Source organism: Hyperolius riggenbachi, chromosome 4 (genome assembly GCF_040937935.1).
Source record: "Hyperolius riggenbachi isolate aHypRig1 chromosome 4, aHypRig1.pri, whole genome shotgun sequence".
Lineage (NCBI taxonomy): Eukaryota > Metazoa > Chordata > Amphibia > Anura > Hyperoliidae > Hyperolius > Hyperolius riggenbachi.
In genome coordinates, this window is record NC_090649.1 from 126,603,178 (window position 1) to 126,620,552 (window position 17,375).

Sequence of the window (17,375 nt, forward strand, 5' to 3'; positions counted from 1 at the left end):
ATGCTGGGCAGCAGTGGAGGACGCGGGGCCACCCCGGCTGGGCGGCAGTGGTGGCCGGGGGGCACCTCGGCTGGGCAGCAATTTGTGGACATAGGGCCGGGGGCACCCTGGCTGGGCAGCAGTGGACAGGCCAGGGGCAGCATACCTCGTCTGTAGCTGCGATGGGGCAGCAAAAGGCCCTCCATTTCCGCATGGCAGCGTGGCCATTTCCATGGTGCCTGGGGGAGCCGCTGCGATTAGGCCTCCTCACGTGTCCCACGTTCCCATGCTGGCCTCCAATCTTTACCCGTGGTGGAGGGGGTCCGGCAGCCCCACCATTCCAGAGCTGCCCAGACTGCGGCTGGTGGTGGCGGCGGGAACAGCTGCGATCGCTGGGAGTGACGGAGTGGGGCCCACGTGGCATCCCCAGACATCTGAGTGCGGTGTGGAGCCGCCGCTGCCCCTCTATGAGGTCCCGGCAGGAGAGGCAGAAACATGCGGCGTGGAGGCGGCGCTGCGTGCGGTGTTCTGGCTCCAGAGCGGTGTTCCGGCTCCCCCGGCTCAACGCATTCCCCCAGGTCAGGCGATCCCCACCCCGCAGCGGAGCAGAGCACGCGACCTCCCGATCCTCCAGCAGCCCGCGGGGCCCATCCGAGGCCCCTGCATCATTCTCAGGTGGGTGGAGGTGGTCAGGAGGTCGCCAGCGGGGGAGATAGGGAGAAAAAAGAAAAAAAGACCGGAGCCCTGTGGCCGTGGCGTCCTCACCCGGCACCATCTTGTTGTTTTCTCCTTTGTTGCTTCTGCTTACAGTAGTATGTAAAAATCTAACAGATTTTGGACTAGTCTTTCTCACTATGGGGGATTCTCAGGGTTTTATTTATTTTCAAAAGCACCTACTGAATGGCAGTTGCTCAGTCCAACCACCAAAATATTGTGCAGTCAAGTGGAGAGGGTGGCCAGCATTTGTGTACAGATCCTTTGTAGCGAATGCTTTTGTAAAAAATAAAGGAGATAATCCTCCATGAGGAGGAAAACCTTGCAGATCTGTCATATTTTTTTTACTGCCTACTGTAAGCGACAGGAACATAGAATAGTAATTTGGTTATTGTGTATTATCCCGTCTAGCAGAACGGGCTCGGCAGTTAGACAGGCTGGAAAAGTGTGCATTGTGCTTCTTGAGCAGCTGATTCACCACAGATCAGCTGCTCCGTTCCATTCAGCTTTCCTCACTGCGCAGTGTTGTAGCCCGTCCCGAAGTCACAGCACTTGTCTGTGTAAGATGTGAGTAGAGGGGCTGTACAGCACACTGAATGCAGTGTCCTCCGCTCCGTAGACAGCAGCCACTGATCCCCGCTTAGGTAAACTCTCCCTTGGTGGGCTGTGATTAGGGGTGAGACCCTTTTATAGACAAGCTGTATGATAGCGGGCAGATTGCTGCAGGGCACAGCGCTGTACATAGCAGGGGGTGTGAGGTGGATCACCTTGTGCTGGTGCTCAGCAAGTCCTCTTCCCTGTAATGTGATTAGGCAGAGTTGGTATGCCGCTAGAATTACTTGTAATTCCCCCTCCTCCAGGCTGGAAGGCTTCATGCCTCTTTCATTATTGCTCTCTATTGTTCTGCGGTCTGATCGCTGACGGAAAAGGCAACACAGCGCAGTGAGGAAAGCTGTGTGGAACAGGGCACCTGATCTGTGGTGAATCAGCTGCTCAAGAAGCACAGTGCACACTTTTCCAGCCTGTCTAACTGCCGAGCCCGTTCTGCTAGACGGGATAATACACAAGTACCAGTAATTTATAGTGCATTTTACTCTGGGAGATATGTACATTTGTTCCGGTAATTAGATTGTAAGTCTCTGGCTGTTTGTGCGCATGTGATCTCACTTCTAGTTTTTGTATTGGCCTTCAGGAAGTAGAGGGTGCGACATAACATATTAATCACCTGGCCAAACTGATGGAATCGCTCAAACTAACCCCAGAAAATCAGCATGACTGGGCACCTGGGATTTTACCAAAGGGACAGTCCCAGAATCCATTGCATTCCTTTGTGTCAGGGTTCTTTAAAGGTTATGTCTAGGATTTTTTTTTTTCTTGGTCTTCTCACTCCTCCCCCATTTATCCCTTTAGGGGTACTCAGTTTCAGCAATGTCTTCACCCATACCATGCAGATTGTGTTACTCTTTTCTGTACCAACCAGGACTCTATTGGCCAGATGCATAGGCCGGATGGAAAGCATCACCTGCACAACCCCCCCCCAATCCCATTGGTCAGTCAGGACAGAGGGAGAATGACACATGCTTGGTCATACCTTCAATCAACTGGCACCTTTTCAGTAGGATTTAGTTTCCTATACATGCACACTTCTCATGCACAGCTGCATGGATAGGAGGGTTGATGTTTCTCACATCTACTTGTACCATATAGTAAGATTTTGTATAGTGTTTCATTACCCAAGGACACAATTTGATTGCATGTGTTATGGCTGAGCTATGCAAGAGCGGTTTATCTGGGTCTAAGATGTTAAAGTGGCACTTTATATGTATAGTATAATTATTTCACTATCAAATTTGCCCATATGTGAAATGGATTAACATTTTTGCCGTGTGTGTGTTCCATAGACCGCAAGAAGGACCTGGTGAAGCTTCAAGCTGGAGAGTATGTTTCTCTTGGGAAAGTGGAAGCTGCCTTAAAGAACCTGTCCATTGTGGACAACATCTGTGCATATGCAAATAGGTGAGACTGAACACCAACAGTGCTAAAATACTGTGAATTATTCATTGTACATATAATGACCTGTTTAGACATGTAGTCATTCATTTAGCTGTAGAGCTAGGGATAGGAATTTAAAGCGGAACTGTAGCAAAAAGGGGCTAAATAAATCAATACATTGCAAAGTGAGAAGATAAAAAATAGAAGAGAGATCAAGAAATGATTGATATTTGCCATGTAATTTGTTCATATTGTTTGATCTACAAATAGGCCTGCACGTAATCATCTTTACTACTGGCAGATATGGGGAAAAAAAACGGACCGCACTTTTCTGTGGGATCTAGACTACTTGCTGTTAATAATATCTAGCACTGTTGGCTTCCTAATGAAGTAGGAATTTTAGTTTTTACTGCATTGTTTACAAGCTTGTGTTTCTTCCTAGTGATGAATCCTATGTGATCGGCTTCGTGGTGCCAAATCAGAAGGAGTTGCTGAAGCTGGCAGAACAGAAGAGGACTCAGGGGAGCTTTGAGTCCCTGTGCAATAATCCCATCATGGAGAAGGAAGTGCTCAGAGTACTGAAGGAATCTCCAGCAGCAGGTGAGCACAACGCATGGCACTGTAGTAACTGGTGAGCCTCATAAGGTCGCCAGCTCTGATCTGAGCACCTAGTGCTTGTGAATTCTGTAATTCAGTACACTGAACCATTTGTTACCATGGCTATAATCCCATTTAAAAAAAAAAATGGGAAAGGTCTAGCAGTAGCTGGTGACTTGGTCTATAGAAATGAGTAAAATCAGTTCACATGTTCTAGTGTTGTCACGCATGTCAACCAGTCACAACTTTCATTTGAAAAGAAGCTGACATTTGCAGTTGAAAAGAAGCTGACATATGTTAATAGCATGTATTTTTTTGTGCTGCTCCAGTGTTTGTGATGACTAAAGCTCTAGTCCATTACCTTTTTTAAAGAAACCCTGTAACGGAGAAAACCTCCCCTGGGGGGTACTCGCCTCGGGTGGGGGAAGCCTCCAGATCCTATTGAGGCGTCCCACGACGGCTGTGAAAATCCTCACGGAACGGCGACTATGTAAATATTTACCTCCCCGGCTCAAGAGCAGGTGCAGTATCGGCTCTCTGCCTCGGAGATGGGCGGAAATTGACGATCGCTGTCAGGCCGCTCTACTGTGCAGGCGCAAGTCCCCTGCGCCTGTGCAGTAGAGCGGACCTGAGAGAGATCTGCTATTTTCGCCTATCTCTGTGCACAGAGCTGCAACAGCGCCCCCGCTGGAGCCAGGAAAGGTAAATAAATCAGCGCTTGTCAGGCTTGTTGAGGGAGGATTCCGGGACACTTCGGGGGAGCCAGCGATAAACTGCCTTTAGCTACAGGAGTGGGGGAAGCCTCATTGGGACCCTGAGGCTTCCCCCTCCCGAGGTGAGTACTCCCAGGGGAACTTTTTTTTTTTTGGTTACAGGGTCTCTTTAAAGCAGCAGGGACAGCCATACTATCCCAGAAAAAAAAATAAGTAGATACATACTTGTTCTACTTGCATAACATGTATTGTACTGTCCATGGTTTCATTTCAGAGATTTTTATATAGTAAATAGAAAGCTGTTCCAGTCATTTTCCATCTTTACTGCCTCTGTCTGAAGCCAATCTTGATGTAATTTCCTCCCTTACTCTTCCCTTTGCCCGGCAATGTACCGGAATAGAGCCAGACTGACTGAGATAAGAATTGTTGCAGCAGAAACATTTTATTATATTGAAATGTTTTCGATACAGGGTCAGGATGTAGCAATCGTAGGAGAGGTATCAGTGCACAGGACTGTGACCATAAGAACTGCTGGAGTGCTGTAGCCCAATTAACAGTCCATCCAATAAAAAGTGAGAAAGCTGGGCACGCATATCCAATGCAAAATATAATTTATTCTTCTTAATAAGTAAAAGTACAAAACAGGTTACAGTACCAGTAATTGGAGAGAGGTACAAGTCGTGGGGGAGTATGTCAACAGCTGTTTCACGCCAAAGGGCTGTGGGGCTTCATCAGGACATCTAAACACATGTATGCAAACCCCTTATATACACCTAGTTGACTCATTTTACATAATTAGGTGAATTACCTACCACAATCATGCATCACAGGTGTGTTGGAGGACATCCCTAAGGTGGGGCCAACTTATCTGCAGCCAAGGGGGGCATCTTGTATCAGAGAAGAATATATAATAGGAGGGCTCGCTGGCTCCATTATTTCCCATCCTATAATGAAACCGCAGCGCTTCCGGTTGCGTAGAGCGCACGCCAAACTGTATTCAGCTGCAAATGGTCGCGTCCGTCCATAGATTAACGTCCCTTCCGGCTGTGCCGGGAGTGACGTCTTGTAAGTCTGTGGATCGCACCGTGCATACAAACAAGCGCAAATACGGCGACAAGGAGATCCAACACGCCATCCCCCATATCCTGGGGAATGACGTGTGTTTCCCAGCCTGCAAAACACCCCAGTCAAAGCTGCACATCAAATAAAGATCCAAAGGATAGATGTGCAATGGTCCACATTTCATTGGTTACCTCAGCCTCCAGTGGAGCAAAAAGAGAATAACTCCATACTTCTCAGATATTAAGCTCCAACTGTCGACCAGGTGATTATAGTACATTAGAGAAGTATATCAACAATATTTATTTAGACCAGAACACTCACCCCCCCCCCCCTCCCCCGCATATGATACCTCGCTCAATCAATTGGGACCGCCTCCATACCTGTAATAGATTAAAACAAGGATACCCGGTTATTATCATATTAATTAAAGAGACACTGAAGCGAGAATAAATCTTTTATTCAGCAGGGGCATGTGTGCCCCTGCTAAAATGCCGCTATCCCGCGGCTGAACGGGGTCCCTTACCTCCCAAACCCCCCCCTGCAAAATCCACGACCAACTTGGTCGTAGATTTTGCTGCTCTTGAGACAGGGCTAACGGCTGCAGCCCTGCCTCTCAGCGCCGTTTATCAGTGGCGCATCGCCGCCTCTCCCCCGCCCCTCTCAGCGAAGGAAGACGGGGAGAGGCGGAGATACGCACTGATAGACGCGCGTGGAGGCAGGGCTGTGGCCATTAGCCCTGCCTCACCTGGAAGAGATCCCCGGGATTCCACAAGGGGATTTAGGAGGTAAGGGACCCCCGTTAAGCCGCGTGATGGCGGCGTTTTAGCAGGGGCACACATGCCCCTGCTGAATATAAGAGCTGAAGCGAGTTTTGTTCTCGCTTCAGACTCTCTTTAAAGGAATAAACATACACGTTATTAAAATGGGGGCAAGAAAAGGAAAAGGACAGAAAAATTGTTAAAACAATCTCTAACCCAATAGAAGCTATTCCTTACAGTTCTACAAAAACACAGACAAGTTATTCTTCTCATTCAGTCCCAAGTTATTGGTTGTGTCAAAATAGGAAATCCAGTAACTCTCTCTTCTTAATCTGTTTTTTTTCCAGTCTCCCCCACGTCTATCCCTATTGACTATTTCTACACCAAAAAATCGTAGAAGGGTAACATCGCCCTGATGCGCGGAATGCATATGTTCTATTACATGAGGGCTCCCCACACCATTATGGACCGACCTGCAGTGATCTTGGTATCTGTCCTTCAGGGGTCTCGTTGTCTCCCCAATGTAAATCCTATTGCATGGGCAAATAAGGGCATAAACGAGACCCCTGGATTGACAGTTAATAAATTGTTTGAATCTGCAGGTCTTGCCAAATCTGGTGAAGGAGTCACCTCTACAAATAAAATTACAACAAGAACATCGTCCGCAACGGAAATTTCCCACAGGGCGATTGCCACCCAACCAGGAAGACGGTACAGGGACTCACAAATTCACTTTGTGTCAGTTTGTCTTTTAAGCTAGGACCTCGTGTATAGGAAACACACTGCAGGGACCTACCCTTTGGCCCTAATGTCCTATTCTGTGGGATTATCACCAATTATTTCTAATGGAGGTCTTGATCTGTTCAAACACGGGGGAGTACGTGAAGTGCATATAAAAACGCTCCACTCAAGGGCGTGTTGAGGATGTTAACAGTTGTCCCCTATTTTTCCCAGCTGCTCTCGAAAAGGCATCTTGTATAACTCTGTTATTATACCCCCTGACTAAAAACCTGGTCTTTAATTCCTTAGTTTGGCTTACAAAGTCTTCCCATGTACTGGCATTCCGTCTAAGTCTTAAAAATTGACTATATGGGAGGCTCTTAACAGAGTTAGGATGTAGACTACATAATAAACACAGAGCAAGTTGGTAAATGGCTAAACCAAGGGTTTAAAGAGAACCCGAGGTGGGATTTAATTATGTTACTGGGGCACAGAGGCTGGTTGTGCACACTAAGACCAGCCTCCGTTGCCCCATGGTGTGCCTCCATGTCCCCCCTGCGCGCCGCTATACCCCCCGCAGTGCTGGCGACACGCAGCGCGTCGCCAGCACAATGTTTACCTATGCGCTGTCAGTCAGCGCCGCTCCCCCGCCTCCTCCGCATCGGCGCTACCCGCCCGTGTCCCTTCCCTCCCGCTGATAGGAGGGAAGTGACGCGGGCAGGTAGCGCCGATGCGGAAGAGGCGGGGGAGCGGCGCTGACTGACAGCACATAGGTAAACATTGTGCTGGCGACGCGCTGCGTGTCGCCAGCACTGCGGGGGGTATAGCGGCGCGCAGGGGGGACATGGAGGCACACCATGGGGCAACGGAGGCTGGTCTTAGTGTGCACAACCAGCCTCTGTGCCCCAGTAACATAATTAAATCCCACCTCGGGTTCTCTTTAAACCTCAACTTCAGTTCACACTGCTGACAATCTCTGAAACAAGCAATGCAATGAAATCTAACTTTTGAAAATAAGTTGCCTCTTTATTGAATTTCTTCCAGCCACCTTGGAGAGGTTTGAGGTCCCAGCAAAGATCCGCCTTGTTGCCGAGCCCTGGACTCCAGAGACTGGATTGGTGACAGATGCCTTTAAGCTAAAGCGCAAGGAGCTGAAAAGTCATTACCAGGAAGACATAGAACGGATGTACGGGGGCAAATAAAACACAGGAGCCATTTTGCCCCTTTAGGAACAACTAGTTGCTTCCGGTAGTTGTTGCAGACCTGGCGGCAGCAAATTGGACCAGTAGCCAGTCTGCAGCCGGGACCTGAGATCAATGGAAAAGCTTGAATATAACTTACATTAAAATTGTTACCAAACCACAGGGAGAATAACATTTTACACAGATTTTTTTTTTTTCTTGTTTCATTTGTAACAGCCATTGGGTACTTTGCAGATACTGTTATTTAAGACTGTGATATAAGAATTCCTTGATTGCTCTTCAAGCAGCCCAGTAGTGTCATTGTAACGAAAGGCTTCTCAGACCTGAGCTAGACCAAACACTTTGCAGTTCTGTACAATATGTCCCGCCGTCCCTCTAGTGTCCACACTAGCAGCGGGGTACCTCAGAGGCAACTCGTGCAAAGCAGCAGCTACTTATGTTACACATCTTCACAGTCACTGGTTGGAGTTCCTTTTTTTGTTTGTTTTTTGGGGAGTTTTGTTTTTTGCGTGCATAATTTAGTTCTGTGCAACTCCAGGATTTCAAGGAAACCAGACTTTACCATATATAATGAAATTCTGTATGCTGCCCATCATATCATCACAGTCACTTTTATACACAGATAGAAATCTGAAGATTTTGAAATGTGAATTCTGTTGGTACCATAGAGAAAAGCTGTGTGGTTATAAATGTGAAAGCCGTCATGGTGTGTATATTTGGAGGGGGTGGGGGGCTGATCCTTCTGTAATATGCTACATACCTTGCTGAAGTACTGATCCCTTGCCCCAAAATCAGCATGAAGCATGCAGATTGCGCGCCTTGCTCCACTCGCACTGTCCTGGATCGGTACTGGTTATTCAGAAGCTGTAAAGGCAGTAGGACCAGCATAACTGCTGGGCATTTGTAGCATTACCTCAGCACTGGCAGCCTCTATTAGTGGGAAGCGTTCTGTCATTTTTGTTACACTTCATGTTTCAGAATGGTTTGACAGAATCCTATGTATGTGTCTGCAGGTCAGGATTCACCAGCAGTGTGTGAAGGTTCACAATAGACTATCCTAAAGACTATAGCAGTGTTCATTATGGCTGGAGATGATGAAATATAAGGTGTGCTAGCATTGAGTTGCCTCATAGCTACATCCGCCGCTAGAAATTATCATCTTTCTTGTAGATCCACAAGGGGGGTGGGTGTATTTCCAGCCCATACACAGGACCCTTACTTTTGGATTGGGCACAACCCTCCTCTTTGTTTAGTTATGTTATAGGTTCACCCTAATTAAAAAAAAAATCTGTTCTCTTACTCAACAAGTATTCCAGTTTGCTAAATGTATTTCTAGCTGGTCTGAGACAACTGACACACTGAGAAAAGGATAAAACCAATAACCTTAGCAGAAGGATAGGAAGGTTTCTTTATCTATCTCATCCGAGAAACATAAGACCGGGTGTAAATTCTTGTAGATAAAAACCTTGCATTGTGTCCGTAAGCTGAAATGTATAACTGGTACAATTGCCGTTCCGTGAAAACCTGCTAGCTAACGCATGCATGTTTGAAGCCCCTTTTTTCTCCTCAATAATCACACTACACTTCTCTACATACTGTGCACATGATAGCATAGGACTCTCTCTTGTCTCAGTGTTGTCTTTTTATAGACCGCTGCTTTAATATATGAGTGACATTTACTTGTCTAAAGGAAGTGCAGGGCGACATGGGCTTGTAATGGTATCGCAGAGGTTAAATCCTAAGGCTGTATAAGTTATCAAACCCTTTGCACATGAGAGAATGGATGTGTTCTGTTAGATGCACTGTAATGGTGGGCGTGGCCTGATGTAGTAATCACACATTGGCTTTTGCACAGAGCCTGTCTGTGAGGTAGATCCAGGCTGTTCCACACTCGCACTAGCAGCTCATCTGTAGAGGCCTGGAAGACTGGGAATTAGGAGCTGTGCCTAATCATAGCGACCCAGCACCAAAACAGGAAGGAGCTTATGCCCTAGTTCTGACTTTTGGCCTGTGCAAATAATTTGTTTATGACCAGCCTTGCGATAAGTCACTGATTTAAAGCACAGGTAATTTGCAACTATGGAGTCTTTTTCCATTCGACACCCCATTGGTTCAAGGCTTTCTTGGCTGTTACCAGTGCAGGGTGTGGCTTATATTTTGGAGGAGGGGTTTCTGGGATAGCTTTCGGTTGACTTCTCCATACTGGTCAGACTAGGTTTAGTGTGGAGATAAATGCAGGAGGTGTGCCCTACCTAAGTTGTCTCCAGCATAAGATGACTGAGAACCCATCACGTCCCTCCTGTGCAAAGGCAATAATTGTTCATGGTCGTTATTTCTGTGGATCTGATTGAACAAGAATGCTATGCTGTACATTGTATACAAATTCACCTTACCTTTATTAGTGCGTGTGCTTTTAAGCAATGTTTTGTTTTAGGTGGGTACTGATCTAAAACCCGTCCGTGTATTGCTTGATGTATCCAGTCAGCCGTCTTCTGTCTTCTCCTAGTTGTGTTCTGTGGACCCCGTATCCTCAGTGATGCAGGATGAATACGAAGAAGGGAGAGTGGGACATTATTTATTGCTCTTATATTTTATAACCTGCCAATATTCTCCATTTACCTCATATCTATGGAATCTGAGCATGGGCCTAGTAAACGCACTTGTGCTTGTATGATATAGGATGAGGCAACAGTTATAGATGGTATGAAATGTACTGATGAGAGCTAGGTTCTAGGCAATATCAAGTTTACTGGTCACGTCATTATTTTCTAATGATTGATCAGCTTAGTATTCATTCTACACACAAAATGGCTGCCTTCAGTGCATAGTTTTTGCCCACACTCAGGTTGACAATTGAGAACCTAAAGTAATTCTATCACTAGTTTACCCTATTTTCACTAAAGTCCAAATCTTTTGGGATGATGGAACCTGAACCAGGAGCAGTATTTTGTTGCCATACAGTAAATTGTATGCAGTGTTAAAGTGTCTGTGTGTTCCTTCACCACTACGGACTACATAAATTTCTATAGAATGGTTCATGTTGAGTCATCGCAAAGTCTCACTGAGAACGCTTACAGTTCATCTTGTAGTGGCCATTATGGCTACTGATTAAGATGAGAGGAGCCAGTCAAAGGCTTTGGTCTTCCAGGACGGTCTGTAGTTTAACTAAGTTACACTAGTGACAGGGATACTTTAATTTCAGGTCTTTCAATGTCTCTGTGAGCTTCCTCTTTCAGTAAAGGGAACCTGTTGGGGTGAAATATGGACGTTGCCACTTCAAAATGTGAGTTATGGGAAATGATCCATGACATCAAAGATACGTGTTCATTATTTCACCTACTCTGACCCAAAGTAGGTAATTTGGGCACCAGTTGGATGGTAATATTGGTGCCCCAGATACCTCATTGTTAATTGGGGCCTTTAATAGAGCCCACTGTATAATTTTGGCGTTGCACTTCGGTTTTGCGATCAGCAGCATCGGCAAGTGATCTTCCTGGCAACTGTTTCCATTTACGCTTTATTCAGGCTCATTTTATGCCCCTTGCAGCCAGCTTCAGTCCCCATTGTCATTCAGGCTCATTAGTTGTCTATGCATAAGCCTATTTATTGTTACCATACATCCAGTACTTTGTCCTAATATCTGGCCAGTTACACTGGGCTGAACCATTGTACAGCTTAGACACTATAAATGAAATTGTACATACACTCCTTTTAAATTATTGTGTACAGCTCCTTTTCTTATAGTCTTTCATCTCTTAATGGAAAGTCCTCCCTCACTGTCACATCTTTTTACTGATTTGTTACATCCCACATGTATGAAGTCTCCCTCAGAACTTCAATGTTTTTTTTTTAATAAACTCCAAAGTTTTTTTGCACATTAACATATTTGTTTCTTTCTCTTTCATTGCATTTTACATATATTAATAAGTCTGCTTAAAAATGCAATGTTTCCAGATGTCGACGCAAAATGTTGTTTTTAATTTCAAAAGTTTTTTCAGTCAGCATTGTTTAGTAGTGGTTTTATATTCAGTCCATGGAAAGCCAAGGAATTTTCATTGTGTGCATTTGTCCTGTTCACTTGCATTGAAAAGTGGTGAAGTCACAGCCGATAACTCTACCTATGATGACCATTATTTGCAAAGCACTGATACCGGCAACAGTGCCGACCAGGCTGTTTGAAACTTTAATCTCTGCCCTCCACTACACCCCCTGGGATAGGCTGCTATTATAGTGGCAATCACCAATGCTCTTCCTGCTTGACCACTTTTTGTAGATTTGCAAAATGAAGACCATGGTGGCTTTAGGTAATTCTAGTGACTATGGCAACTAGCAGCATGTAATGTCTGAAATTAAATTTTAGATGCAGCTATTGTCGTCTGAGTTAATTTCAATTCAGCATTTTCAGATTTAGGTAAAATATACTCTTTAAATTAAATCTCTGTTCAGGGATCTTTCTTCTGAATACATTTATTGGAGACTTATTTAATATTTTAGTGGATATAAAATTTTAGGGAGATTTTTCTTTCTTCCGTTTTATCTACAAATAAATGCAAAGCACACGGTACACCAATTCTTTCCTGCTTAGCTCCTCAATAAAGACTCCCAGCTGCTGCTCCCCTCCCTCCCACCCTCAGAGTTCAGCCAGCTGCAGTGACATGAGTAGCAGCAGGGAGTAGCACGCTCTTATTGAGAAGATAAGCATAACTGCATCTGAAAGATGGTCTCCTCCTGCATAAGGGGATACTTGCATCACTGTAGGGTATATGCTCAAGCTAAGGTAAAGTGGAGGAAAAAGGGAGCTACAGCTTTATGCCTTTAGCAAGTAACTCAGCAACAAAGAATTGGTATATCAGGTACTTTTTATTTATTGCAAAAACTAAAACCTTTTTTTTTCTTAAATGTTCTATATATTATCAGAAAAGGTCCCTGAACTTGGGTATCACCTCTAGACATTGGCTATAATTAGAAGTTGCTTAGACTTTTCCTTGGGAACAAGTCCTTTACTAGTGCAATGAACAGAGTGGGCATGTAGACCTTCAATTTCCCCTAGTATTGTAGAACAGTTTTCTCTGTTTTTATTATATAATCTGAAAAAAGTGATCGATTTTTCCCGTTACCTAAAAGAGTAAATTTATTCTCTCTATCCCCTTTTAATGTACTTGTGGTTTCTAAAGAACATCGTAGCCTTCCTCAATAGCTAAACTAGATAGTCCAGCTTGTTTGGTGTAATATGTGGTGTTTCCTTAGATGTGACATCGGTGTTCAGAACTTGACCAGATAGGAGTACCATGTGGACTTGTTAGAGGACCTGGTGGTACTCTGGCCAAGAACCTGAATGTTTGCGTAAAAACACTTCCATAGAAAATCCTAATAGCCTTGAATGAAATGTATTGTGCTAATTTAATTCTCTGTTCCAGGCCTCAAGTCCAAGATCCTTACGCATCATCTATATAGTTCTCATTTAACAGATGGAACAGATGCGTTAAGGTGTGATTAATTGACTTTTTACCACAGTTCTATAATAACTGGCCCTGCTTGATGGCGCTGGAGGACTGCTATTGGACAGCCCTGTTCTTATTTCAGATTCTTTTTATTATCCAAATGTCGCCTGTATGTTTCCTTTTTTTTTAATTCCTTTTTGCACCTTGAAGGCAATGTAATGTTTTCTCCGTAGTGTTTGTGTGATAATCCAAGGGACAGCCATAATGAGAATGGGAAATTGATTAGTTGGAATCCTTTTTATAAGGATGCCAGTTGTTAACATTCAGCCAGTTTTATGATGAAACCAGCTGAGAAATTTGGTGTTTTACGTTCTTACACAAATGCATCTGTAGAGATTGTTCCAGGCTTTGCTCGCATTCTCGTTTAGATTGCAGTTGTTATGCCAATGTGGCCTTTGTACAGTGAAGCGGATTTTACTAAAGAACATTGATCGCTATGGCAATCAAACGTGCTGGTAGTGTGAACTCTATTCCATTTACAGCAAACGCCTCCAGAGATCCAGACCTAGCAAAATCAAAGGTGATATTATGCTACCACACGTAAACACAAGCGTATATATAGACTTCTGCTGCCACGGTAGGAGTCACTGATCTCTGTGATGACGTCATTGATACTTGTGTTACTTATGCTACATCTATTTGCCAGGCCATGCGTAGCTTCCTAGCAACCACTGTGCAGTTCTTTTTTTAACTGGCCTTTTGTACACACATTTGACACTTCACAGTAATTCAGTCAGCGTACACGTGGTATGGGGGTAATTGAGGTTTGAATTATCCCTGTAAAGCTCATCCCCCAGGCAAGTCCAAATTTACCATCTGGAAGATGGCAAACGGCCAAAATGTTCTGTTTTCATGTCTGTGAGGTCTGCACTGAAAGAGCCTCCTTAATGTCACGTGACTTGAAGGGCGATAACTGCAGGCTGTTTGCCTCTGCTTGGCATAATCCTGCTGTCTGGACTACTGGGGGGTGGGGCACAGACAGCTCTCTGAGAAAAGTGCAGTCTGGAGCACTGGGAGTCTGAGAAATGATCAACAGCCAGCTTAAATGCAGAGAAGCAAATGACCACTGAGTGCCTGCACAGAAGTAGGAGACTTTTGTGCCTTGAGGCTTTTAAAACCGCATAACACTTAGCAGTTAAGTGTTCAGGTGTGCTGCAAGATCAGTAGCAAAATGATGCTTCAAGCTGAAGTCCAGGCACTGTGTTTATATGCATTGAATAGAACATTAATTTACATTAAAGGACAACTGAAGCGAGAAGAATATGGAGGCTGCTATATTTCCTGTTAAGCAATACCAGTTGCCTGGCAGCCCTGCTGATCTATTTGGCTACAGTAGTGTCTGAATCACATCAAAAACAAGCATGCAGCTAATCTAGTCTGATCTGACAATGTCAGAAACACTTGATCTGCTGCATGCTTGTTCAGGGTCTATGGCTAAACTTATTAAAGGCAGAGGATTAGTAGGGCTGCCAGGCAACTGGTATTGCTTAAAAGGAAATATATATGGCAGCCTCCATATCACTTTAACTTGATTTGTACCTTAAAAAAGAAAGTTGCACATTTATTTTGCTAAATACTTTCTATACCATCCCATAAATACTTATGTCATCCTCAACGATCACCAGCCATTTGCTCACTCCTGGCCAGTCACTCCTTACTAGAGACAGCCATGATATCCTTAGAAAGCAGTCATGGATTCAGCCACAGAGCAACCCCCCTCTCCCTTCTATGGCCATGTGACTAATGGGGGCGTGTCTGAGTGACTGGGCGTATGCATCATGTAACATAATGTTTTGCTGAATGCATTTAAAACAAATAAAAATTAACTGCAATGAAATGGTTTACAGCATATGTAGAAATGATTAAAAATTGTACCTCTCTCTCCAGGACTATCCCGGCTCTTTCAATGTCTATGTGAGCTTCCTCTTTCAGTAAAGGGAACCTGTTGGGGTGAAATATGGAAGTTGCCACTTCACAAAGTGAAGTTGTCACTGACTTGGAGTAAGGACTGAAGCCAGACTACTGGCCGCAAGCTTTTCCAGTCTAATAGCTTCCCAAGCAGCAAATATAGGAAAAGGATGACAGATTCTGCTGGACATACTGTAAAGGTGCACATACACGCCTCAGTGCCCAAGACACACACCCACATGTGACAAATTGAGTGATCCCTCCCCAATCAGAATCTGATCAGAGACGGATCAATTCCTTACACGCACACAGTACATTATTTATTTTTTCATAGATTTTAGCAGGGGATCTATTGAAAATAGATTGAACTGATTGATGCAGTGCAACAACATGGCCTATCATCCAGACCAAATGTTCTGTCCTGTCCAATCAATATGTCTGATCAATTAATTGATATTGGTGCAATAGATCAATGGGAAAATCAATGTGTGTATGGCCTACTTTAGACATTTTTAATAATTAGACATTAGATTCAATATAAACCAACAATCTACTTCTAATATTGGGAAAGGCCATTGTTTGGGAGGCTGAGCAAGGCAGAGCCTGAGAGGGGGTGGGACCACATGCCCAAGCAACACAGCATGAGGAGGTGGGACCACAGGCACTAGCAGCACAGAGCATGAGGGGCGGGACCACAGGCATGAGCGGCACAGATCATGAGGGAGTGGAACCACAGGCACAAGTAGCACAGAGTGTGAGGGGGTGGGACCATGGGCACGAGCAGCACAGAACAGAAAGTGGGTGGCTGTAGCGAGAAGAGGAATATTACATCACTCTTCTAGTTCTGATCTAATATCCAGTGGGTGAACCAGGAAAGGTCCTAAATGATCAAAATTTGGCAAATACCAATTGTTTCCCACAACTAGCAACTATATGCCCAGCTTTAGAGTTTCCATCTGTCAAGTCAATATTGGCAACTACCATATTTCACTTTCTTGGTTCTTTTTCACATTTAACCTTTACACTTTAAACTATTTTGGCAGAGCACCTGAAATATATCTATTTATTCTTCTATAGTGATATTCTTATGCTTCTGTGAAGCGGTTACATTTTCCTGGCTGGTAAATGGCATTCAGGGTGGCGTTTTGATTAAAAAAAGGAGTCATTTGTGGTGTCTCTAAGAAACCAATAAAACTTTTATATAGGACACCTTCTTCCTAATATTTGTGTACTAGATAAATGTGATTTGTTTGAAGCCTCTGACATGTAAACATTGTGTGGTTGGCAGCGGGGGCGGCCGGGCCCGAGAGCAGTGTACAGACTGGCCGGCCTCTCCTCCGCTGCCATTCTCAAGCAAATGTCACTTTTGGGTTATGCTGTTTCAAATTATTTATTTGTTACTCTAAATGGTTTGAGGTTTTCAAATAAACTATGTGAATTGAATTTTTTTGTGGTGGTCTTGTCTTAATGTGGGAATTTTTAGCTGTGCAAGAACATGCACACAGTGGAACTGCAGGAAATGGAAGATCAAAGGGACTCCATGTTTTTATAAAGCCCACTTAGGAGATCACTAAGGTGGCCTTTTAAGACAGGTGGCTGTCTGCAGATATCACACTTTTCTGGAGCTCTGCAAGCTGACAAAATCTGGCAACCAGTTGGAATTGTCACCATTTTTACAAGGGATTCCAAATGTCTGCAGTTTCCACAACTGCCAGGAATTATCAGCAAGAAAGTGATCAGATTTATAGCAAGGTGATCATTTCATTGATCGGCAAATGGCAACCTTAAAAGTGGAGTACGCCCTAGGCTTCAGTGGAAAGCAGGGGTCTCCTTTTTCAAACACCTTTGCCACTTTTAAAAGTGGAGATGAAAGGGGTGGGCGGGGACATAATGGTCTATTCAGTAGCTCTTGTGAGCAAGTGCAGAAAGCGCTGTAAGGGACCAAAAAGCCCTCTTACTAAGATTATATGGAAATCAGAAGCAGGGCCGGCCTTAGGTTTCACAGCGCCCTGAGCGAAACCTGATTTTTGTGCCCCCCCCCCTTCATCCTTTTCTCACGTTGCATATAGACACACGCACGTATACACCCATACACAGGCCATAGCTCCCAACTGTCCCTCTTTCGGAGGGACAGTCCCTTTTTGGGAGCCCTGTCCCTCTCATTTGTCCCTCTTTCAGGACTTTGTCCCTCTTTTTTTATAAATATTTATATTTCTATACTAAAAATGT

General features: G+C 44.5%; 1 protein-coding gene across 1 annotated transcript in view; it reads left to right on the plus strand.

Annotated features, from left to right (window-relative positions):
• Positions 1–16,589, plus strand: part of ACSL3 (acyl-CoA synthetase long chain family member 3) — a 152,679-nt gene extending 136,090 nt beyond the window's left edge. Inside the window, exons 13-15 of the mRNA XM_068280564.1 lie at positions 2,595–2,709; positions 3,128–3,285; positions 7,580–16,589. Of these exons, the coding sequence (XP_068136665.1) occupies positions 2,595–2,709; positions 3,128–3,285; positions 7,580–7,737 (431 nt within the window). The 3' untranslated portion in view covers positions 7,738–16,589. The remainder of the gene's footprint in view (positions 1–2,594; positions 2,710–3,127; positions 3,286–7,579) is intronic.
• Positions 16,590–17,375: the final 786 nt, after the last annotated feature.